Raw genomic sequence first — 12,440 nt, 5'->3', positions numbered from 1 at the left:
TTTTAAAAATATAGCAGCGATTCAGCTGTATCAAAAAGGGCCAGAATCAGACACAGAATACTAATCTGAAGTTGATCAGCCTCCAATTTGAGGATGCAGGACGTTAGTGAATGATAAATTGAAATAATTTACTAGAGTTGTAGTCTATGTATCTATTAGCTGGCTGGATCATATGCTACAAGCTGCAATGCTGTTTGTGGCTACTACAGCTATCACGGGTTCCTAACATAACATGAGCGAGCGAATGCCTGGTGATTTCACTCATCATAGTGTTGAGACAGGATCAGATAGTGTTGCAGATTCAAAAACAGAAACCAATAATCTTACAGAGTGGGCATCAACTTCGTTTCCCCCATCAATTCCATTGGAACAAGTCAGCAAAACCTCATTCAAGTAGTGTCAGAGTGATTTCTCAACCAAGGGAAACATCACATGCCCTTTTTGCTGTTATACGGAGCTGGTAAAGACAGATTAATTAAAAGTACTCAAAGTGATTTAAAAAAATCCCTTGTTCACTTGCTCAGGAGGAGATGTCAAAAATGTGTTTTTCAAAAAATTCAAAATGGCGGAAAATCTAGTCAGGGGGACTTTAGTGGTTCCTGAGGCAAATTTGTAGTTAGGATAAATGGATGTCTATACCAAGTTTCATGTAAACTGGACTTACGGTATAGGAATTGTGACTTTTCAAATTTTACCTTTAATTATAGCGTCCCCATCAGGCCGATTAGCATTATATTTCTTGGGCAACACTTGCACAAAACTTCCAATCAATGAGCAAAATCTCATGTCTACCATTTATCATTTCACAGGAATTTGCACAAACACTTCTGAAGAAAAAAAAAAAACAGCACAAAAACAATAGGGTTTAAGCCCTTCAGGTTTGAACCCCCAAAAATCCCCCCAAGAGAACATTCTATACTATGCTAGTTGCTACCAGATGGAGACTTGAACATTTATCACAAAACCTTTCATTTTACAGCTAAACAACATGCTAAAATATGATTCTGAAAACAACTGAGGTGAAAAATAGGCAATGCAGTATCAGAATCAGAATCTAGATCCATATTTGATCAGCACTGCCTAGTTTGACAGTTTGAGATGAGTTTCGCGAGCTGGGGGTGTTGCGCTGGATGGTCTCATTTGCATAAAGTTGAGGTCAAGTCGTGTTTATGCAAATTCAGATACGGCGAATGGTCCATCAACTCGCCGTGTCATGTCCATCATGCACCGCGCGGCCGGATCTCCTCTCCTGCTCTCCATAGAAAATGAATAGGATCCAGTGTGTCTTCACCAAGCACCGGAGAAGGGGAAATATGCCTGGCAGAGATTGGCACTCTACTGAGTGAATTCCTCTAGTTGTAAAGTGCTTTAGGTGCTCTGTTGAGTATAAAAATGCTGTATAAATGCAATCCATATATTTAGTTATACCCCGCCCCCAGACTATATGTTGATTATATGCCTCTTCGCCACCATGTCTGTGGGCTGTTGTGGACCATTTCTGCGGTGGTGACGTCAAGTGGGAGAAACCGGAGTAAAAGCAAAACTCAGAGTTTATGAGTATTATTTACAAACTGAAAGCAGAGACGAGTGGTATTTCCAAGTTCATAGCTTATAGTTACCATCACTACCAAATAGCATGAACACTGCATCAGATTCAGACAATCATTTCATCTGTTCAAGAACTCTTGATTGTCTTATCTTACCTGCTCATGTATATGTAACACTTGTTGCTGTGTTCTATGATGATCTATTGTCTACAAATGGTCTGACCAGATTTTTGTCTTCAATATTGCATTTTTTTGTTATTTTGTTTAATCATGAACTTATTTTGTTTTAATTGTTGTTGTTGTGAAACTAGGTTGTAGTTTGTATGTCCCCTGAAGGCAGTTAGCCTACAGTTTTTCTGTCGCATCAGCAACATATCTGCAGGGAGTGAATGATTAGTCATAACTGTGCTGCATTCGTGATTAACCTGTTTGTGTATTTGCACTGAAGTGAGAATGGGAGGGGGAAAAAAATGCTAGGACACACCACAGCTATGACCACAGAGCCAACTAGAACACCAGCAGCAACCCTGTTTTAAGTTGTAATATAGTTGTAATAAAAGGGATCAAGGGGCGTCCGGGTAGTGTAGCGGTCTATTCCATGTTTGCAAGTGGGAAGCCGGATGTGGGTATTGTCCTGGATGCTGGCGCCTCCTCTGGTCAGTCGGGGTGCCTGTTCGGGGGAGAGGGGGAACTGGGGGGAATAGCGTGATCCTCCCACGTGATCCACGGTGATCCTGGCGTAACTCCTCACTGTCAGGTGAAAAGAAGCAGCTGGTGACTCCACATGTATCAGAGGAGGCCTGTGGTAGTCTGCAGCCCTCCCCAGATCGGCAGAGGGGGCGGAGCAGAGACTGGGACAGCTCGTAAGAGTGGGGTAATTGGCTGGGTACAATTCGGGGGAGCGTTCAAGAAAGATCAAGAAAGAGAACTGTGTTCCGTGATGGTGTACACAAGATTCAAGAACTTTATCATCATTGTGCCAAGCACAATGAAATTGCAGTTGTGTCAACCTCAAAATGGTGCATACATAAAAGAGATAAGAAATATAAAACCTCAGCAATAAAAAGTAGAGTCTAAACAATATAAGTGCAAAACATAAGCAGTATTAGGTATAAAATACAACACAGTTAATGATAAAATACAACTTACGAGGTGCAAAAACATCAGCAAAAATACAGTAAAGGTGCGGTGGACAGATATGAAATGGCTTAAAGTGACATGTGAGTAAATATTGCAAATATTGCACGTGCCCAATGGTGGCAGCACATCAATCCCATCAGACTGAAGAGATGTCTAGTCCATTAGGGCCACAGCTTTTGGAAAGAAGCTGTTTTTCAGTCTCTTTGTGTGTGTCTGTGTGTGTGTGTGTGTGTGTGTGTGTGTGTGTGTGTGTGTGTGGATTCATCTGAAGCATCTACCTGATGAGAGGGGCTGAAACAGATGGTGTTCAGGGTGTGTAATGTCTTTTATGATGTTCTGAGCCATCCTCACACAGCAAGTGCTGTGAAAATGTGTTCTAGTGAAGGCAGCTCAATGCCAACAATGTCCTGTGCTGTTTCCACAACACGCTGGAGGGCATTTTTGTCGGCTTTGGTGCAGCTGCTGTACCAGGCTGTCACGCAGTTAGTTAGGATGCTCTCGATGGAGCATCTATAAAAGTTGACAAGCAGCTTTTGGGGGAGGTTGGCTCTCAAGTTGCGCTTGAAATGACATGCACTCTCTTGGTTATCATATGATTACTATTCATTGCTCTAGAATGAACTGTACATTGACACACAAATATATCTGCTAATTGCTGACTCTTTTGTCAATTAGAAGCACCAGCTTAATGTGAAAAATTTGAACTGAAGCGTGATAGCCACCTTTAATGACTTTTGTCCTGATAGTTATTTTATTTTCTTTGTGTAGAGGACCTCCTCGAAAACAAGGTGCTTCAATTCAAGGTTTTTCCAACCAATAAATCTAAATTCTGCAGACAACACTCAATTGAACTAAAAGCTTTATTGTCAGGGTGCACACATTATGAAAATGTGTTTTCTTGATACTTCTATAAGCGCAATGTATATTTGGCCTAACACATCCTTTTAGAAGCATTTGCAAATTGCTTTGAAATATACAATTCAACTAAAAGCTTCTTTATTCTTTGCCAGATTTTAGCCTGTCCTATCATCTTACCAGCCTTCCAAAAAAAAACAAAACTATTGTATGATCCCTGACCTTTGATGGTCGAAAGCAGAAGGATGTTGTGCAGATGTCGGCCCTGTCCCGCTCCACTAGATGCAGGCCTCTCTCCTCTGTCAGACCCAAGTATCTCCCTGTAGTCACATGGCGTAGTCGAAAGGGCTGCCCCCAGCACGTGTGGCTACCACTCCACCTGGAAAATATGATGGTCAAGTCAGTGAAAAGAGGAATCATCACGGTTTTATCCCAACACAGCACTGGTAGAGCACATGTGGATCTGGTGATTTAGGTTTTGACTAAAATTATCCGATGAGACTATAGAAGGTTTACATTTGTTTTTTTGGGACAGATGTGGAACAGTTAAATAATTTTGGGTGCATTCCTCACAGTGTGTGCCACTGTTACCTTTCTGGTCTTGGTGTAGTCATACATCATCACAGTCAGTTTTTTACAGTTCAGGTTGCTTATATTTTTCCAAGTGATACACTTAACACTTTTTAAGATATTTAAGTTGAAAGTCAAAAGAAATCCATGGGCATCTAGGTGGCGTGGCAGTCTATTCTGTTGCCTACTAACATGAGGATCTCCGGTTCAAATCCTCGTGTTACCTCTGGCTTGGTCGGGCATCCCTACAGACACAATTGGCCGTGTCTGTGGGTGGGAAGCCGGGCGTGAGTATGTGTCCTGGTCACTGCTCTAGCGCATCCTCTGGTCGGTTGGGGTGCCTCTTCGGAGAGGAGGGGAAACTGGGGGGAATAGCATGATCCTCCCACGTGCTATGTCCCCCTAGCGAAACACCTCACTGTCAGGTGAAAAGAAGCGGCTGGTAACTCCACATGTATCGGAGGAGGCATGTGGTAGTCTGCAGTCCTCTCTGGATCGGCAAAGGGGATGCAGCAACCGGGACGGCTCAGAAGAGTGGGGTAATTGGCCGGGTACAATCGGGGAGAAAAACGGGGAAAAATCCCCCCTGCCCCCCTAAAAAAAAGAAATCCACATGGCCAAGAGTGGTGGAAGGTTCAGACATTGTGTCATCATTCTAGTAGCTGGGAGTTCACATGGCCGGAGCAATTTAAACTCAGCAAGCACATATTTCCTTCAGGAAATTTAATTTTTAGTGTTTATGGTATTGTTTATCTCTCTTACCCATTAGAAGACTATTGAAAGAAATTTCCAACATGGTTCCAAACAAAAGCATCAAATCTGTAAAGCCTGAACATCATTCTGCTGATGCGATGGAGCTAAAACAGTTATCTGAAATCAAATGAGGGGCACATAATGCAAACTCACACAACACGCAGAATCTCCAGCCTCCACAGAGAACGGGCCTGGCTAGATACTGCTCCTGTCTCATAATGCATCATCCTGAATACAGAGAGAGGACATGATTGCAGATATTTATGTGAACGTTTGTGTTAAAATTTGATACCTTCAAGTAAAATCACCTGGCTGGACAGTATGACATACATGAGAGACTAGTATGTAAGGCTTATTTTTTATTTTATTAACCTTGTTAGCAAAGGTTTGCTCTGAAGTAATATGTGCTTTGATTTTGTGATCTAAAAATACTGGTAATGAGGCTGCTGCATCATTGTGTTAATACTATACGCCATCAGGAAAAGTCTTCTGGGCAGTTGGTACACTTGCCCTTCAGTTTGTCTGGCTAGCCGGAGCAAAAGTGGTAGTCTTTCACTGACCTCCTTAGGTCCTCTCCCTGCCCTGCAGAGGGAACAGTCATATACGCATCACTGTGGCCATGGAGGAGTCGCAGGGTGTCTCCCCCCTTCAGATATCCTATTTAGAACAAGAAAGACCAGACAAACTCTCCACTGAAAAGAAAATGAAGGGGGGAAAAACACACACACACACACACTTTGGGTGCTCAGCCCCATAATGTCTTCCCCTCAAGGAAACAATTACCAAACTATTAAACTTTACAAGCTATTTTAATTTCCCTCTGTGAAATGGGACCATTTGTAAAGCAAGGCCTTTACATAAGTTCTTTACAGTGATTGTGGATATTGCTATGAGACTGGGAATCATTAGCAATGTCAACATTTGGATAAATAGAGTAAGGAACAGCCTCTTGAACATCAAAGCATGTCACTGGTCAGACCTGTGCTTTTGGCTTATTTATACGACCAAAAGGATCAGCATAGCTTAAAGGCCTCTTTTACTAACCACTTAGCTTAAACTTAGCAACCTACTGGATATTCTGATTTAAAAAATAGCTTGTTTCTGAAGACACTGAAAGGAAAAGAAAAAAAAACAGCTTGCCTTGAGCAACTCCGCTCCCAGAGCAGATGGGAGCAACACTCCATAGAGTTTGCCGGAAGGCTGCATCGACAATCAAACTGGAGCTCAGGCTGTTGATGTCAACTACACTGCCATAGGACAGGTGCTTGGAGGAAAACATATATATAAAAAAAATATTTTATTTAAGCACACACACACACACACACACACACACACACACACACACACGTATGGAATGAACATTGATATATATATATATATATATATATATATATATATATATATATATATATATATATATATATATACTGCTCAAAAAAATAAAGAGAACACCTAAAAACACAATATAGACCTCGATGAATGAAATATTTCAGCTGAAAATCTTTATTTATTAGACAGAGGAATGTGTTTAGAGCAAAATAACCTAAGAATGATCAATGGAAATCAAAATCATTAGCCCATTAAGGTCTGGATTCAGAATCATACTCAAAATCAAAGTGGAAAATGAGAACATAGGCTGATCCAACTTCTGTGGAAATTCCTCAAGACAATTCAAAATGAGGCTCAGTAGTGTGTGTGGCCTCCACGTGCCTGTATGCACTCCCTACAACGTCTGGGCATGCTCCTGATGAGACGACGGATGGTCTCCTGAGGGATCTCCTCCCAGACCTGGATCAGGGCATCGGTCAATTCCTGGACAGTCTGTGGTGCGACATCGCGTTGGCGGATGGTACGAGACATGATGTCCCAGAGGTGCTCGATTGGATTCAGGTCTGGGGAACGTGCAGGCCAGTCCATAGCATCAATGCCCTCGACATACAGGAACTGCTGACACACTCTGGCCACATGAGGATGAGCATTGTCATGCATGAGCAGGAACCCAGGGCCCACTGCACCAGCATATGGTCTGACAATAGGTCTGACGATCTCATCCCGGTACCTAATGGCAGTCATGGTACCTCTGGCTAGCACGTAGAGGTCTGTGCGGCCGTCCAAGGATATGCCTCCCCAGACCATCACTGACCCACCGCCAAACCGGTCATGCTGGAGGATGTTGCAGGCAGCAGAACGTTCTCCACAGCGTCTCCAGACTCTCTCACGTCTGTCACATGTGTTCAGTGTGAACCTGCTCTCATCTGTGAAGAGCACAGGGCGCCAATTGCGAATCTGCCAACCAAGATGTTCTCTGGCAAAGGTCAATCGGGCTGCACGGTGTTGGGCTGTGAGCACAGGCCCCAATTGTGGACGTCGGGCCCTCATACCATCCTCATGCATTCTGTTTCTCACTGTTTGAGCAGAAACCTGCACATTAGTGGCCTGTTGAAGGTCGTTTTGTAGGGCTCCGGCAGTGCTCCTCCTGTTCCTCCTTGCACAAAGGACCAGATAGCGGTCCTGCTGCGGGGTTGTTGTCCTCCTGCGGCCCCCTCCACGTCTCCTGGTGTACTGGCCTGTCTCCTGGTACCTCCTCCATGCTCTGGACACTGTGCTGGGAGACACATCAAATCTTCTTGCCACAGCATGCATTGATGTGCCATCCCGGATGAGCTGCACTACCTGAGCAACTTCTGTAGGTTGCAGATACCGCCTCATGCCACCTCTAGTGGTGAGGGCACTAGCAAAATGAAAAACTAACCAAAGATCGGCCAGAAAAGATGAGGACAGGCAAATGGTCTGTGGCCACCACCTGCAAATCCATTCCTTTTATAGGGGTTGTCTTGCAAATTGTCTAATTTCCACCAGGTGGAAATTAGACAATGTGTTAAAAGTTTTTTTTCCTACATCTATATTGATATTCTGCTCATTTGTTGAGCACTTTTATCAACACCATTGACGGTTTCCAAAAAAAACCAAAACGATATATATATATATGTAAAAAGTTAGTCAAGTTTGCTCCTTATTTGTTGAGCACTTTCCCTACTGCTGAGGGTTTCTTTTAACAAAGCTATATACATATGTATATACACACACACACACACACACACACACACACACACACACACACACACAGAGTCTATAAACAGGCACTGAGAATTATTTATGAAACTACAAGAAATAGTCACTATTCATACAACTGTACGTACATAACTCTAAACCTGGACCTGACTCACCAGGTATCTCTCTGAAGACACACTGACCAGTATGAGGTCATCTCCAACGCGCACCTTTTCACCCTCTGACCGCTGCCTGGAAGCTGGGTGGACTGTCCACCAGCACGCCTCACCTGATCACACAAACACAAAATATTGACTCCTGCAATTCCTTGTACCTAAAACCAAGTTATATTGCCAAACTAAAAAAATATGTTAATAACAATTGGTAGAAAGGGTGAAAATATCTTGGAGGATGCACAAAAGATGCATGGCGTTAATCAATGAGATACTAGTTTAAACGATCATCCTCACCATCATCATCATCTGTTTAAAACATTCCAATACATAAGATACCTGTTTTATCTTCTTGAAGACCAACATCAAACGCTAGCTTATTTGTTGAGGACTCAGATGAAGACAAGCAGCTGAGGTACTGGTTGTAAAAACAGAATAATGAACAATAATTCATCTCTGGAAGTGTCTCTATTGAGATATATATTTTGCCCCTATTGAAGTTTTGAAAGTTAAACAACTGAATACTATGTTAATGTTTACATGCACGTCCTTGGAAAAAGAAGAAACAGTGTAAATGTATAGTAAATCCTTATTCCTCACCATGCCACTGTATGAGTGTTGGAACAACATTGCCTGGCCATACAGCAGGGTGCGATGGCCCCCACCCTGTCCTGCCTGCAAAAAGACAAGCACTTATCATACTAAAAACAAGTACAAAACTGCAGCTAAACAAGCAAGTCCACATCAGAAATATATAGGAATAGAATGAGAAGAGAAGAGTGGCATTTAAAGGATCATGCCACCATCATAAAAAGTGTTACGATACTGGCCATTTCAGAGCGTTTATTTCTCAGTGTTTTAGTATCAGGTAGTGTTATACCTGTGGCTCCCAACAAATAGCATATAGGTCCAAAATGCATGTAAAATTCAACTAAATTGCCAATGAGAGCATTCATTTTGCAATCAATTCATTCTTTATTTACATTTTGCATCATTTCCACATATGCATGCCATGACGACACAATGGAAAGTCTTAAAACACTAGATATGGGGAGGGTGTTTTAAAATATACTCATAATGAAAATAAAAAGAAAGATACAGTTTAGAAAGATTATCTTTAAACTGAGAGTTGCTGATAATCACTAGAAATGGGCAAACATTTTAGAATTACACGTTTTTAGACCTGGCACAACAAGTGAACATAATTAACTAGAATTAAAATTAAGTAAAACTAAAAAACAAAAGCCCATTTGAAAATAATGTTGTCCATAGAACAAAATAATCAAGGAGAATAGAATAGAAATAAACAATAGATTTTCACCGCTTCGGCATTGTCTTCCCCATTGGCTAGCATCTCCTGCAAAGCTCGGACAGAGAGACATCCTGCCAGGATAAAGGCACACACAGACAGGTCTGGTGGAACATTCTGGCAGGGAAAAACACATAATAAATATATCAAAATGAGCCAGGATAAAATAATGATAAAAACAACAACAATAATAATAATAATAATAACCATCATCACTACTATGAGAATTCTTTCTCATAGTACACACAATAACACCCCGGTGCAAACAACCACATTTCACTGTTAACTGCAAACACACATATAATCAATGGATGGGCACAATTATTCAATCCATTCAAATTTTTGAATAAAAAAAGTGCTTCCATTAAATTAGTGTTCTCAATCTGGTCCTCAGGGACCACCAGTACTGCTGGATTCCTGTTTTGATAGGTAGTACATTACATTCACCTGTTACTCCAGGTCTAAAAACTCCCCAATTATTTGGCTGGAAAGCCTGGCACACCTGAATCCATTGCTAAACAATAATCTATCCTTCAATTGTTTTAACATTTTTATCACTTTTGTCTCCAGTTCACAAGCATGTATACCTCACAATTTCATTGTTTAGTTATTGTTACTTCAACCTGTAATACTGATCTGGGGGTAGTTGGGCCTGATTTGTGTCATAGTCATGGGGAAACAGACAATGATCCAAGGTTAAATGGACACACAAAGCCTGAAAGATATGAGCTATAGAAAAGTGTGGATTTTCTCATGAAACTGTACATTGCAACCTGATAACTGTGAAAAAGAAAATAAATTGGAAAAAGGGTGACTTTTTTTAAGAAAAGGTGTGCTCGCTTCAGGTGAAGTATAAATTCTATAAGCATATGAGGAAGTTAAAAATGAATTGCATTATGATCATTCATTTTTCAAACCACAATTCATTTCTATGGGGGAACATTTCACAAGAGAAGTTAAATATTTTAAAATATAGAAAAATAAGATTCCAAAGTTCTAAATAATTAACAGGCTGCTCTTACTGAAGGAGCTGGAAGGAGATCTTTGAGCTCAGACTCTTTACCTTGCAGTTGGAGGTGGGCTCAAGGCAGCAAAGCTTGCAACCAAGACCTTCAGCAGCGAGACATAGCTTCAGGTGTTCCCGCTGGAAAGTGAAGGTGCTCTGCAAAACCACCTCATCCCCCTGGCCAACACACACACACACACACACACACACACACACACACACACACACACACACACACACACACACACACACACACACACACACACATCAAATTAACTCTTATCTTGTGTCACTATTTCAAATGCCCAATAAACCAGGTCAATGGAATTATGCTTTTCACTGCCCTTATACAGACAATGGAGAGAGAGAGAACAGACTGGTTTCCAAATGCCAACCAGGACAACTTGCCCAGGCTGCTGGCAACCATACTGGGCTGACACTATGGCATCTGACCCCTGATTCACCTTCTTCTCCACTCTTGATTATCAGCAGTACACTGGTGTCTGTCAGCTACACACTGCCAAGCATTCAGACATTAACAGGCATTCAGAGGGCTGGATAGGGAGGCTCTACTTGTGGGGCGTGTGGACACTAAAGCCACGTCAAACTAGAGAGGCATGTAGGAGTAGAGTTGGGGGTGCCGGAATTGCAAACTGAATCAGTTCACACAACATTTTTACAACACTTAATTTTGATTTGAAACTGGTACTGGCCAGGCCCAACAAAGATTTCAATCATGCAAAATAAACTGCTTTTATAAGGGCTTTTTTCCAAAGTGCTTGACAATTAACACCTCACATATTTGCCCATGCACACACACTCATACGCCAACGGCAGTGTCAACTATGCAAGGCAACAACCAGCTCATTGGGAGCAGTTAGGAGTTAGGTGTCCTGCTCAGGAAAACCACCACATTTGTGTAAGGAAGAGTAGAGAATCGAACCAACAACCCTTCAGTTACCAGACGACCTACTCTACCTCCTCAGCCACTGCTGCCTCCTAAATATAGTGATCCTGACAATACTGTGTTCAAGATTGTAGATTAATTATGCACAATTTGCCCTAATTAAGGTGCAAAATAGATATCCATGTAAACTGACATTTACTGGGTACATTAAATGAAAGAACTATCCTGATTTTGTGTATGTTACTCTGTGCTTGAGTGTGTGTGCATGATAAGGCCTCAGTAAGTGCTCTCCATGTCCCTATCAGAGGAAGAAGATAGCAAGCTGTCAGAGGGGGTCTCTCAACCGAGGGACAATGATAGGAACCTTTGCGATCTTGCAGCAGAGATGATAATGGTTAAAAATAAACTCTAGTCAAAACCTTATTTACTGTATCATTCACTGGCTGAACAGAATACGTTCCGTTCAACATGCATGGCATTGATTAAAACCTAAAAAATGGTCTGCTACATTAACAATTTAAAGGTAAACTGCTGGAATGCCAACAATCATGTATTATTGACTTAAAAGATAATATGTGACCATTTTAGGCATGCACAACATAATTTGAGAACATTCGTGTAATTAACTGAAATCTTATCGATCATTGTTTAGTGGCCGCCTTTAAAGAGAAGCGCACCACCTCTGGCATGGAAGGTACATCTGCCAAAAATTAAGCAGGGGACTTCTGTAATGCTTAAGAGAAAAAGTAAAAACTAACATAAACAAATAATTATTCAAGGACTAATTGCTTTAAATTTAATAAAATGGGCTGACATACCGTACGCAGAAATTGGATTTCGTCTTCAACCTCTCCACCAACAGCCATTTCCACAAAGTAAACTAATAAAGTGATTTGAAGATATGTTTGATGGGGAGAGGGGGCGGAGTTGGACTGCATGTGATTCCTCCCAGTCCAAAGACAACATGTCGGGTGAACAAGAATTCATGAATTGCCCAACGCTATATATATATATATATATATATATATATATACACACACACACAGTGCATCCGGAAAGTATTCACACCCCTTCACTTTCCCCACATTTTGTTATGTTACAGCCTTATTCCAAAATGGATTAAATTCCT

At 41.5% G+C, this 12,440-nt stretch overlaps 1 protein-coding gene across 1 annotated transcript in view; it reads right to left on the bottom strand.

Annotated features, from left to right (window-relative positions):
* The window catches only part of ryr2b (ryanodine receptor 2b (cardiac)), a 127,464-nt gene extending 115,287 nt beyond the window's left edge, over positions 1-12,177 (bottom strand). Inside the window, exons 1-10 of the mRNA XM_056292302.1 lie at positions 12,130-12,177; positions 10,462-10,581; positions 9,398-9,515; positions 8,690-8,781; positions 8,429-8,507; positions 8,093-8,205; positions 6,006-6,129; positions 5,426-5,522; positions 5,019-5,093; positions 3,765-3,921 (exon numbers count right to left, since the gene is read on the bottom strand). Coding sequence (XP_056148277.1) covers positions 3,765-3,921; positions 5,019-5,093; positions 5,426-5,522; positions 6,006-6,129; positions 8,093-8,205; positions 8,429-8,507; positions 8,690-8,781; positions 9,398-9,515; positions 10,462-10,581; positions 12,130-12,177 — 1,023 coding nt within the window. The remainder of the gene's footprint in view (positions 1-3,764; positions 3,922-5,018; positions 5,094-5,425; positions 5,523-6,005; positions 6,130-8,092; positions 8,206-8,428; positions 8,508-8,689; positions 8,782-9,397; positions 9,516-10,461; positions 10,582-12,129) is intronic.
* Positions 12,178-12,440: the final 263 nt, after the last annotated feature.

The sequence above is a fragment of the Lampris incognitus genome, chromosome 13 (assembly GCF_029633865.1).
Source record: "Lampris incognitus isolate fLamInc1 chromosome 13, fLamInc1.hap2, whole genome shotgun sequence".
In the NCBI taxonomy this organism is placed as follows: domain Eukaryota; kingdom Metazoa; phylum Chordata; class Actinopteri; order Lampriformes; family Lampridae; genus Lampris; species Lampris incognitus.
This window is presented reverse-complemented; position numbering and strand designations above follow the sequence as displayed.